The sequence below is a fragment of the Manacus candei genome, unplaced genomic scaffold (genome assembly GCF_025592945.1).
Source record: "Manacus candei isolate 608988 ecotype Guabito, Panama unplaced genomic scaffold, ASM2559294v1 h1tg000003l, whole genome shotgun sequence".
Lineage (NCBI taxonomy): Eukaryota > Metazoa > Chordata > Aves > Passeriformes > Pipridae > Manacus > Manacus candei.
In genome coordinates, this window is record NW_026138051.1 from 11,593,553 (window position 1) to 11,607,013 (window position 13,461).

The following is a 13,461-nucleotide window of genomic DNA, read 5'->3' on the forward strand; positions in this document are numbered from 1 at the left end:
GGCACGTGGAGAGCAATCAGGCTCATCTCTTGGAGAGATCTCAGTCTGAGAAGAGCCTTTTGTAAGAGAGGATGCTACAATGGAGTCTACCAAAACTCAGGACTAGGATAGACAAGCTGCTCAGTATCTCTCTGCCGTTAACACCCGACGAACATGAACGTCAGTTTGCTCAGTGGAGACAGAAGGCTACACCAGCCAGCAACAAACAGATGGTGGAATTGCTAGGAGAGACAATTAAAGCAAGGGGCTAAAATGAGCTTGAGACATAAAAGAAGAATTAAGACAACTAAATAGTTCTATGCAGAAATTATACAAATAACAACCTAAAAAAGACTGAGTTAAAATAATCCTAAAACCCTCAGGCTGGTTAATATAGCTGTAGTTCAGTGTGTATCAGTTTGGTGTTCCTAGCATTCTAACCACAAAGCAATTTGACATATCTGTATAAATAGCAATCAATGCAGCATGACCAATGTACATTGAAATAATAAAAATATGCACCACAAAATAATTACAGTTTTGGAAAATCAATTCCTTAATGGGAGTTAAGATTTTGGCTGTTTTCTTCATGTTTTGGCTTGGTGCAGAGCAAATGGTTCTGAAGGATTTTACTGATTGGGTGACACTATGCAGCACATGGCAATGACTTAAGTAAACAGTCACACTGCATTAAAACAGAAAATTTGCATTAAAAATACAGCTAAATTATATACTCCTGAGTATTTTACTCATACCTTTTTGCAGCATGGAGTTCAAAAAGGAACATTCATTTTCTGTGAAGCCTGGTACTTGAAACAATAGCCAGAATTACCCAAATTGCTTTTCTCTTTGCACCAGGAGACAAAGTTCTAAAATAACACCTTAGAGTACTTTACAATTTGGAATAACAATGCCATTCTCTTCCTTTTCAGCTGGATTTGAACAGGATTTGAACAACTGAAAGCTACCAGAAATAGCCGAAATTCTACCATCATAAACAAATTGCAGATGTGGTTTACTATCTGGCTTTTGTTGGGCCTAGACAGTGTTATTTTGTGTGCTTTTTCAAAATAGTATTTTTCACCTCCTATCAATCCACTAAGACAGCATCTCATGCTCCATAAAGAGAGAACCTGGCCAGCTACCTAAAACCTGCACTCACACAAGGACTGAAGGAATAATTGTGAGAAATGATGGAGCTTTCTTCTGCCACATTTCCCCAGGGAGGAAGAAAGATGGGAAAAATGCAATCTCTCAGTGGAAAGAGAAAACCAAGTAGACTTTCATGCTGCTGTGAGCTGGGTTAGACATACATACTGTGCCCTGTTGGAAAAAGAGCAGGGAAAATGTGTCTGTGTATCCTAGTAATGAGGGCTTCTGAAGTGCAAAGCATCAAATTGAGCATTCAGGTCCAGACACATCAATTCAGGTCCAGTTTGGGATAAACAGCACATGAAGTATCAGGAGTAAAGAGAATTTTAAGCCTCTGCCCCTGTCTGGGGTTGCTTTCATCTGTGGCACATGTTGATGTCCTCAAGAGGTTTTAATATGGGTCAGGAGGTCTGTCAGCTTTCCCCTCATACCTGAATCCTCCCCAAACCAACTGCTGGGAGCAACTCACAGCTCCTGAGTCCAGTCCTGTGAGTTATGTGTCACACAGAGGGGTATCAGTTCAGATTCTCTGTCCCAACATACAAAATGGTTGAGTGAACTACTGAGCCTCAGAGTTCACGTTATCAGCCCAAATCTTTCAGATGGCTCTGGAAGCTCTGGAACTGTAAGAGGCTGGGATCTGCTGCTGTCTGAGCTTTGGAGCATCAACCAACCTCTAGTGCAATTCAAGGCAAGCGATGAGTTTGTTTCAGCTAAATCCCAGTTTCAGCTAAACACCTGATGCTTCATTCAGATGCCACCCTTGAGTACTCAACACTTGGTGGAGTGCAATTAGTTCCCAATGTTTGGTGACACCCTGCTTCTCCCATACAGGAAAACTAAACATTTTATGTAACTATCTGACATTAAGCTGTCACAATCTGCTGCAGTCGGTGAACTCTGTATTAAATATAACGCACAGAGCTACGCCAGTGTGGGTGGACAACATAATCAGGCATCCTCAAAGATACCTAAATCTGTGAGCAACCTACATACTGTGCCTGCATGAAAGGACATATTATGGTTGATCGTGACAAGAGCTTCTCTTCTAAAAGCACTTTCAAAAAATGTAATGGGAATTTTTAACCCATACGTCCTCTTTGCATCAGCGAGTCCTTCTCCCACCACTCCACAGCACAGGTCCTACATTTGATCCAACATTTACCACCTGGTCTTTCACCACCTCATACCTATGGCATGGCTGTGTTTGAAAGGATTGGGACTGGGAGAGGAAAAATTAAGACTTAGTACTTAGAGAAGGTTTTTTGAGTAAATGAAACAAACTTGCTTTTGTGTGTCTGTGTGTCTGCAGCTACAGATAGAGGGACGCTGCTGTGAGATTGCTTGCTTGATTTGAGCAGGGTACCTTGTCCATTAGAACATCACAGCTCAAGAAAAATCTGAAGGAAAAATAGCTACTGATTTTCATTTTCAAGGCATAAAGATCAATCCATTGATAGCTTTTCCGCTTCCACTACTTAGAAATTAGACCATGGTTTTCTTAATTTCAGGAGATTTAACTCAATGCACTACACTCCTTGTACCTTAGTTTAGAGTAAAGTTAATCAGGAGTTCATTACAATGTACAGTTTAAGATTTGACTGTTGACTATCTAAATATAAGAAAACTCATATTACAAATATATTTGATTGAGAAAGCATCAGGAAATGTTATTTTTCTCCCAGAAGATTTGAATAATCAGTTTTACCATCCAAAGCCAATACATACATGGATTATTGCAAGATACAAGGCTTCTGTCCAGCACCTGTTCAAACTTTAGCATAAGGTGTTGTTTTGATGGCAATGGGACTGCTCTAATGGAAAAACCTAAGCTTTAATATACATGTTAGCAGTATTATGGCCCTAAATTTGGATTTTATATTGCCTTTTGGAAGGTCACTGCATTGCTGTGATAGAAAGACTAATCAGAACATAGGCAGTCTCTACAGCTTTTTCAGCAAATACTATATATGTTCTATTTTATCCGTCATTAATGTACACTGAAGATTTTTGTGTTAAGTTAGTATATTCTTTGCTTACCTGTACTACTGAGAAAAGTATTTCAGGTTTCCATTTCAGGTTTTTCCTTTTTAGAATATTTTCAACAACATTAGGAAACATTTGCTAAGTAATAAACAAAGCCTAATATCACGATAGTCATCATATGATATTTACTTGCCAGATGTCTCCAAGAAAAAAGCACCTCATTTCAGCTAATGTCTTTAAAGAAATTCTGTTCCTCTTTTCCTCCTCCCTCTCTGCTCCAATAGCTGAAAAGCCAATAAAAAAATTCTCCACCTCCTCCACAGTTCAGAACAAGATCTATGTGCATTTCTCCTAGGCATGTTTTGAGATCCAGAAGGGGATGAAAGTAGCTAATGTGCAACGGGAATCCTGATTTCAGATACAAACCTTCACCTTTCCATTGACCTTGCTAATATGCTGCAAGCTAAATATTTAACATTTTTTTGATCAACCTAAGTCCAGCCTGGGGAGAAGAAACAGTTAAAGAAATGTCTCAAGCATACTTGCATTCAGCTAATCAGACTTTGTGTGCATCTATGGATGGTACAGCACTGAAATCAATCACTGACAATGAAACAACAAATGAAAAATGGACCGAAGACTCCTTTCCAGGATTAGAAATACTGTGCACAATTTACATCACATATGCTGTGATCATTTCAGTGGGTCTCCTTGGAAATGCTATACTCATCAAAGTGTTTTTCAAGATTAAATCAATGCAGACGGTTCCCAACATCTTCATCACCAGCCTGGCATTTGGAGACCTGCTGCTCCTCTTAACCTGTGTGCCTATAGATGCAACACGTTACGTGGTGGATACCTGGCTCTTCGGAAGGATTGGGTGCAAGCTGCTGTCTTTCATCCAGTTAACCTCAGTTGGAGTGTCAGTGTTTACCCTGACTGTTCTCAGTGCTGACAGGTGGGTCTGTGCAACTGATTTGCCAGGAGATGCTGCAGGTGTGAAGTTAGAAATGGATAAGAGAGCAGAAGTTGTTGTTTTGCACAATATTAAATAGCACATTGTAATAGACTAAAAACAAACCCAAAACTGACCACTCTCCCATGTAATTTAAAAACACGCGTTAGTAAAATTGGAGCAGTGCTTTTTATTGAAGTGAGAAAGACTCTTTAAGTCTTTTGACCTTTTATTAGTTTGAAGTACAGGACAGGGGGTTTTCTCAATTGCACAGAAAAGGGAAATTGCTTAAGTTGGGGAAAGGACAGTATATTGGTGCTATCTAGTGGTGCACTAAAGTAGTTAGGGAAGACGAAAAAAACCTGTGAAAATGAGTGGAAATCCTTTGTCCTATGCATTCAAGAAATCCTAGAACATGAAAGATTGACATGAGGTAAAAATACAAAAGAGAACACAGAACAGAGTGAGGACAAAGGAATGAATCCAATAATTTGATGGCTACTGTAATTTTCAGTTTCATAAGTGCATATATATATATTTTTATATATGTTTTCTCTTGTAGTTCTTATGCCATTTACAGAAATATTTTAGCCCAGATGTCCTGAAATTAAACTCAGGTTACAATGACAGCACTGCTAGTAGGGACCACTGCTTTGACTGCTGTCAGGAGTTGCTGAACAATCAGTTTTCCAAGTACTTCTTTCCTGAATGAAAAAAAGCTAAGATGAAATTTCATTTCAATCAGCAGGAGCATGTCAAGGAGTAGAAAAACAAAAAATGAAATTTAATAGTAAGAGAGAAAAAGATTTTCATCTAGTATGCCAGCAATCGTGGATTGTATGTAATAGCAAGTGATTCATATGTCCAGAATTTAAGCAATGGTGCTGCTGCTGTACTCCAAAAATAATCATCCAGCACAGGAATGGCCACAGTGGGGCAGATCAAGGGTCTATGCAGGACAATAACCAGCATCCAGCAGTGGTAGTACAAAGACAAGAAAAGACACGTAGGAAGAACAAAAACCTCTATCCAACACTATACTTAAACCCTAAGCCTTCAGATGACCCCCTAAGCAGATGTGGTTTCTGTCTATTTAATAACCTCAATGGGTTCTAGATCCTTGTCCAGCCTCTTCTTGAACTTGTTCAGCAATGACTTTCAGTGCCTGTTGAATAAACAACGTGCCTTCATTTGATAGCACTGTCTCTTGTGCCAGAATCCCTATCCATCTCTCCCAGCTATTCATGTTATATTCCATCCTTAGGATGTTTGTGTTTCTTTTAGTTATTTTTCTAATAATACCTAACATTTTGGGGTTATGCTGGGGGGTTTTTTGAGGGTTTGGTGTGGTTTTTTAACTACTGCTTAATATTAAGCTAATGTTTTCACTGAACTATCTATCATAGCTCCAAGGTCTTGGTCCTGTATGACGTCAGTTCAGAACCCACCATGGAGTAAATAACCTTTAAAGGTCCCTTCCAAACCCACCTATTCTCTGATTCTACAGTTTAGACACTTGCTTCTGTATTTAATGCTTCATGGTAGCTGTTACATAAATACTCCATGCCACATTTTCACAGGGTAACTACATGGTAAACTTACTGAGAAGGCTCAGATCGATCACGTGCTCGGTGCCAGACTGTCATGTTCCTGTATGCTAGAAGAGCCCTAAGTCAATAAAAATGATATTTGTTTGATAAATAGCAATCCAGCTTCCAGTCTTCTATTTGAATTTGCCTAGCAGAGAAAAAGACCACATCCTTAGCTTGTGCAAAATGGTACAACTAAGCTGTCTTATCCTCTGGGTCATTTTCCACTGCCTTTCCTTTCATGCCAGTCTTGTGCCCTGCTGGAGGCGTCACTTCTTTCTGCCTTATGGAAAATCCCTGATCCTTGAGGAACTGGATATACTGTTGCTTGTGCTTCACCCACCTTCATGGGAGTTGGTCCTCTTTCTGTGTCCCATTTCCACACATATTGTCACATATCTGTAGATTTACCCAGATTTTTCTCGTCTGCCTGACTCAGTCCACATGCTGCAGAGTCACAGGCATGAATCAACAGCAGTGTCCGCTCCTGCTTTATAAATATGAATGAATCCTGGAGCATTACTTTGAGTCAGATCACTGCACTTCACTGAGGTCTTAGGAAGATGGAAGACAGGAGGGCTGTACATGCTTGGGTTCATGATTTATAAAATAGCTAACCTGTTTCACACCTTTACCAGTTTTGCATACTAATTCCATCATTTACCTTTCTAGGCAGTACCACAAAATTAGGAGAGATGATTGCCCTTACTGATCCCAGTCCAAACTGAGTAAGTCACCTTTATTTAGGAAGGCTTTAATGGCAAGTCCTGCCAGACAATCCATTAAAATACATGTTTAAAATTAGTTTTCACATTTCCATCTTAATTCCAAAGAGCTAGTATCTGTTTTCATTTCTAAGACAATTCCAGCACCCTTACTTTAGTAGGAACAGTAATGGCTTTAGCCTTAAGAAGTTTGCACTGTCAGTGATTGCATTATTTCTGTATTTCTTCTGACAATGATGTTGGTGGTTTTAGGTACAGAGCCATCGTGAAGCCCTTGGAACTGCAGACTTCAGATGCGCTCCTGAAGACCTGCTGCAAAGCTGGATGTGTTTGGATTGTCTCCATGATATTTGCTATCCCAGAGGCTGTTTTTTCAGATTTGTATTCTTTCAGCAACCCTGAGAAAAATGTAACTTTCGAGGCGTGTGCCCCCTATCCTGTATCTGAGAAGATTTTGCAGGAAGCTCATTCCCTGGTTTGCTTCTTAGTGTTCTACATTGTGCCCTTGGCTGTCATTTCTGTCTACTATTTTCTCATAGCCAGAACTTTATATAAAAGTACATCCAACATGCCAGCAGAAGAACATGGTCATGCCCGTAAGCAGGTAAGCTATGATCAAGCTCTAAAGTGTCCAATTTCCCAAAGTCTATTGTGATGATGAACTCTGAATTCTTGAGTACAAAACTTTACCTGATAGTGGAGTAAAAAAACTCCACAAACTCAGCCCACACTGGCAACCCAAACTCAGCTGTGCTCTTACACACGTGCTCATGACTCACCACTCGTGAGTGTCCATGCTTTCCTAAAGAGGGATGGGTCTGTTGTGCTTTATCATGACCCTGTAAACTCGGGAGTTAAGCCATTGATTTGTAAACACTTGTGGTTTGGTGTTTTGTTTGTTTGTTTTCTTTTTTCATTTTGGTTTATTTGGTTACTAATGCAGTTAGATTTTTACACTCCTTCGCCAGTCAGCACCAACAACACAAACATGTCACTAATTGCTACTAATACCTGATACACGTTATTTTTTTTTTGTAGATTGAATCCCGCAAGAGAGTTGCAAAAACAGTGCTGGTGCTTGTTGCTTTGTTTGCCTTTTGCTGGCTGCCTAACCACATCCTCTACCTGTACCGCTCCTTCACATACCACTCTTCTGTAGATGCTTCCACCTTCCACCTGATAGCGACGATTTTCTCCCGCGCCTTGGCCTTCAGCAATTCCTGCGTCAACCCCTTTGCCCTTTATTGGCTGAGTAAAAGTTTCCGGCAACATTTTAAAAAGCAAGTCTTGTGCTGCAGGGCAGCGTTTCGTAGAAAGCCTCCCAGTGCCACCCAGAGCAATTCTCCTACCAGGGCCCTGTCAGTCACGGGCAGCACCCACGGCTCGGAAATCAGTGTCACGCTGCTGACAGATTACAGCATCACCAAAGAGGAGGAGAGCGTTTAGTTCACGTGGGATGAAGGACAGAAACTGAGCCTTTACAGTCAAGTCACTGCCACTGGGATCCTGGAAAGAGGTGGCTTGCCCTGTCTGTAAAAGTGTTTTCATCAGGAGTTTCTCACTTTAAAAAATATACAATAAAGAAATCAAACCAAGTGGGAAAAGAAGCTGCAGCAGCTGAACTTTCCAGCATAAGCTCAAAGGGATGGCTTATGTTCCCAACCATGAACACAGATCCCTAGATGGAATTCCTGGACTGGGCAAGAGAGGAATTAGCAGAGTTGGTGTGAGAATTGGCTGTGAGGATGGTTTTTTTCTTGTTGACTTGCTCTTTGACTTGTGACTGAGAGCTCCCTCTAAGTACTTGCATCTACAGCAAGCAAGAAAAACCACCTGGTCATAACATGATCAACCAGGCAGAATTTTGATTTATTTATTTTCTTGTCCTGATTGTTAAATATAGGTAAACATCTCAGAAAGAATGTTAAAATGAAAGAAGGCTAAGGTTTGTAGCACTGTGAAGTAAAAAAAGTAAAGCATTATGGGCCAGATCCACAGTAGCCTTTGCTCTGTCAGTGACTTTGAAACTCTGGCTAAGAGTTGACTGCTGTGTAGTGAGATGGATGCTCTTCACTGTTCCTGAGGAAATCAAGGGAACCAGCAGGTGATCATCTCTCTGAGAAAACTATAATAATCTTTAACAACACTTGTAAAATTCTTTGTGACCTATGGGTAAAACATCTCAATAGTGCAGAGTTCTTCATGATTTAACATCAAGAAATTGGGGTGAATCTGTATCAGAGTTCTAGCTGGGATGCACAGTGAATGCTCAAATGTGCCCTCCTGCCTTACTCTGCTCTGTCTCCCAGAGTGGTCTTGAGTGCACAGTCTGGATTTCTCTCAAATGAAACTGTGTGTCCAGTCCATGGAACCAGATTAGAACAAATTTGAAGTAGAAACTGTACAGTGTGGAGGGCCAGACCAAGCCTCTACCTGCACTGATCCACTCCTGCTGTAGTGTACGTGGTTGTATCTAAGTGGTCTGCACATGTTCAAGCATGCTGGGAGAGCTGGATTTTTCTATTTTACTAATTTTCTATTCTTCAAGTTGTATCCCTTTTTAATATTAGGATAGACTATCTTACTGAGATAGGCCTTCTAATCTCAAATCCACTGATTTTATGGCTCGGCTTGCAGAGACAAGTTGGGACAGCCTGTCCAAGCTCAGCAGCACTGCTGGCAGGGACTGCCTTCCCATTAGGAAATACAGGAGGCAAGTCTTCCTATCCCATGTTACAAAAAAGTTGAATGACACTTACTTTTATGAGTCTTGTGTTCCCTGAACCAAAATTTTATTCTGTGGAAGTTGTTCCGTGGATAGAAAACACAACAGATTTTCCACCGCTTAAACTAAGGGGCTCCTATTTCAAAATAATTTGGGTGTTGAAGTATAGAACAGAAGCTGCAATGTATGAATTAAAATAATTCTGTCAGCCACAGACGCTTCCATTTTAACTAACCCTTGAAGGTATAAGCTCCCTCCAGATGTACAGAGCCCCTAACAACACATGGCTGGAAATCCATCCACCCATGCACCATTATCTGAGTTCATTATAAGATGAGAAAATCTATTTACAGTCTCTCTCTGTTGACTGCCCTAATCATAAAAATAAAACCAAACTATAAATCCCAAGGGCATTGGAATACAACCTCTGTAGTCATCGTAAACCAGTTAATGACAGACCAGTTTAGTCCCATCAGGCCTGGCCTTTTTTTACTACACTCCTCATGTTACAAGCTGAAAGGCTAAAGAACTAATTTTCAAATGCATTCTTCCTTTTATTGTACCAATTGTACATCAGGATAGGATCACTGAAATAAATGGAAATATAATAGCATAGAAACACAATTTATGTCAAAGCAGACTCCAGAGACCTTATTTTACTCTCTTTGTCTTAATGTAACACATTCCTGGTAGTGAGCTAGGTACAAACATAACAAACATATTGCACTGATATTTTCTCCTTCTCTTTTTTCTTCATGGAGCTGGAGGGTGAGACTGAAATAAGTAGATAAGCCCACACACTTATGAACCTACATTTATCTTCCTGGATCTTACTACAGGGAATTCTAAACAAAAGAAAAATCAACAAACATTATGGTTTTACAGCTCCTTACATCATTCTTTATTCTAGCTTAGTAAAGCCTTTGGGAAACAAATCTGCTACATGTTTCTGGATTTCACAATTTGTCTCTGTTGGAGACCAAATTTCCCACTGCAAAATCCTTGGTTACATCTCAGAGCAGCCATTAAAAACCACGGTTTCCCAATTCACCATTTTTCTTGCCTTGCATGCAGCTACTTTTTGCTTGTGTAACTACTCCTCTAGCTGGGTGGTCTATCTATTGCTAATATATCTTGTTACAAAACTGATGGTTTTGCTATATCCTGCACATGTTTTTGTTAAAGACTGGCAACATTTCAAGCCATAATTTAATTATTCTGTGTACTTTATACTTCGATAATTCTGTACTTTCAAATCTTCATGACATGTTGTACTCGAGTAATATATTGGTCAACATATATTTTTATCTAAACAATCTGATATTATTCATTTCATCTACTCCCCACAATATAATTATCCCTAAAATGTCTCCACATCACCATAACTGGATTTAGGGGAAAAGGGTTGTTTTCTTTGCAATCTTTTCTCAGTGTTCCAAAGCCAGGTTCTTTCACCCCTAAGTAATACAAGTGTAATTCTATAAGAGCATGTGCAAATAACTTCTATTTACAGTAATACTGAGAGTTATTTAGTGAAGAGTTGGGATGAATAATTAGGGGTTCACTATTTATGTCCACAGTATAAGAACAGGTAGAAAAATGGCACAAAATACTGAAAAGCAAGAATCCCTCAAAGGTCTTGTTCATGCAGAGTCTTACTGAGAAAATAAATACGATTTCTAGGAAATAGGGTTTTTATAGTTTGTTTTGTGAATGAGATATACACACTTTTTATATTCACATTAGCAACAGTTTTAAAATCAGTACTCTGTGCTGTCACAAGATGCCAGTGTAGTTAAAAAAAAAACCAAAAATCCACAAAAAATTAACACATCCATGTCAAAGCAGTGCCACAGTGTAACTGACTGCATCTCCAGCAAATGGCACAGGGTATTAAAGTCAGTTACACAGTTAGAGCCATTTTAAAGCTCCCACTTCTCTTCTCATAGAAACTGCTTTGTTTTGTTTTATTTTACAAGGGCTGCCTGCTGACACTTGTGTGCTTATGCTAAGGATATTACAATTAAAGAATACGCCAAAGTTACACACAGTCACAGTACTTACACATTTCGATCAGTGGTACTTAAAAAATATAATATGGGCTCTAATCAGTGTTTAGTTATAGGCTCTGCCACAGATGGGCCCCTCAGTGCAAGGTGAACTGCGAGGTGGAATTTCTGTGCATAGGACAGGATATTGAGTTTTTAGCACATCTGTACTGGTCCCGTAATTTTTCACACTGTGAATTTTTCACACTCTCACTAGTCTGTGTAACAGCTACAGGTTCCAGACCCACGGAAAGTCCAAACAGGAGTAACTTCTCTGTACTTAACCATTAATTACTGCCTCCTTAATTTAACATAACAAAGCAGCTCAAGGAAAGAGTGTTTACCTAATTAAGTATTAGCTAGTGATTTGCTGCTTCCCCTCTAACAGACAGCAAAACACCACTTCAGGAAAATCAAGGTATCCCTACTCTTAGTGGGTGGCATCTCTAGACCAACAATCAGCTCTGATGAGCCAAGATAGCCTTGTATAACACAGAAGAGTCAGACACAGATACAGAATCATGCTAATGCCTCCTTTTAATATTTACTTTGAGACATTTTCTTAGGATTTAAAACACCATTTCTTGACAGCTTAGACTGATCCAAGCTGTAGGACACTCGAGCCCATCCCCAGAACATGCAGTTTGGAGCAGCAGTGCTTGCGCAGCCATGAGTTGTATCGCTTCGAGGATGTGATTGAGAGGAAAGCTGTCTCGACTCCCAAAAGTGATGCGTTTGCAGCCGAATCAGCTCCCTGGGCTGGCCCTCTGTGCTGTCTTTACCAAGGAGGAAGGGAACAGATGGTGGTGACTCCGCACGAGGCGGTGCCGCAGCAGCTGCCGTCACACATGCTCTGATCTGCGGGGAAGTGTGAGGACTCGAGGCACTGTGTCCTCGTAGCCTCGTTAGAGTGTGCAGATCAGATCTACCTCGCACTAACCCTCCTGCACACAAGCACGCTCTCATTCCCATCGGATGGAGATTAAATCTGGATCTCCCGCTCCCCACAAAAGTGCCTCTCTGTAAGCAGATCTGAACACCAGGGAAAGCTGTACTGCCTGGGCACAGACCTTGCTGCAATCACTCGGGTTATAAACATAAAAACCCCTGCCAAAATGAAACGAGCAGGTTAAGACTTAAATTGTGTCTCTCTTACAATGTCGAGGCTGTGATTATCTTATTTCCCAACATATATCCAATTCCAAATTTTATAAGTAAGCACAGTTTATGTCCAGCCTCTCACGCTCCTCTCCACAATCCAATAACTGTTTGAAAGTGAAGACAAATGTCCTTTAAGCTGTCAGTTTATAAGTGATCACAAAGCAATCTTTGGACAACTACCGTAATAGCCCTGCCAAGAGAAAATTCTTGAAGCATCAAAGATGTCATTAACTAGGCTGGATGTTCTTTGTGCGACAGCCAAAGGTTACTAGAACTCTATATTTATATCCTCAGCAATTTCATCTGACAGCCTGTTGCCCAGGCAGGGAGCTGATGTTGGTCTTTCCCTACAGAGCTTCACGATCTCGTGTCTTTGATTTTATTATCATTCCAGTCTGTATGACAGTAAAGATATATTTGTTCCTGGAATACTGATTTCCAGAAAATGTCTGAATATTGTTTTTATTTCTGAGTGGAAAGATTGCTTTGCCCCTGGCAACTGGCCACTGCCAGCTTTGATGGGGCTCAATTTTCATTTAAAACAGGTGGCTATTTTAATACCTAGGGTTTATAGCTCTAGGTTAAATTTTGCAAAACAACCTAATCAGTGTGCTTCTTCATCCTCTAAATAAAACACTTTTAAACACAGCCATTAAATTTGGTTTTGATGTAGCTGCCTGGGCTACACTGTGAAAACCACTAGATGGCACTGAATGCAGGTCTTTTAAAAATTGATTCGCGTGAGAAAATTGTATTTAAAATATTTAAGTATTCACAGGCAGAGTACTAACTGCAGACTTCATTAATGCAAACTAATTCCGTGTTTTGAAGCCAAGCCTCATCCCGCTGTCCCAACGTACCCACCCTTTCCAAGGGGAGCACAACAGCCATGGCTGGACAGCCCTTAGCCAAGGGAGGAGTAAGAAGCAGTGTGATTTCTTGACATTTCGCATGCCATTTTTGTTTCATTTATCTTTTTGGTTTTGCCTTTGTCTCTAGCAGGACACGAGGACCTGTCACTGCCAGACGACGGCCAGCACCACTGACAGAAGCAGCTTCACTGACCAGCGTTGCCCAGGGCACAATGGCGAATGGCATCGCAGCAGGAAGTACTTTTATTCGTGTCCCAAACTTTTATTTA

At 40.3% G+C, this 13,461-nt stretch overlaps 1 protein-coding gene across 2 annotated transcripts; it reads left to right on the top strand.

The window, feature by feature from the left end:
- Window positions 1-3,467: 3,467 nt before the first annotated feature.
- On the top strand, window positions 3,468-13,331 carry BRS3 (bombesin receptor subtype 3). Of its 2 annotated transcripts, XR_007904179.1 has the most exons (4): window positions 3,468-4,075; window positions 6,639-6,990; window positions 7,425-8,490; window positions 13,320-13,331. XR_007904179.1 is itself a non-coding variant. In XM_051785322.1 (3 exons), exons 1-3 carry the CDS (start codon window positions 3,645-3,647, stop codon window positions 7,830-7,832), a joined length of 1,191 nt encoding a protein of 396 aa, XP_051641282.1. In that variant the 5' UTR covers window positions 3,468-3,644; the 3' UTR covers window positions 7,833-10,412. The 2 variants fall into 2 exon arrangements, 1 of the variants encoding a protein (XP_051641282.1); XM_051785322.1 differs by lacking the exon at window positions 13,320-13,331 and having other exon boundaries at window positions 7,425-10,412.
- Window positions 13,332-13,461: the final 130 nt, after the last annotated feature.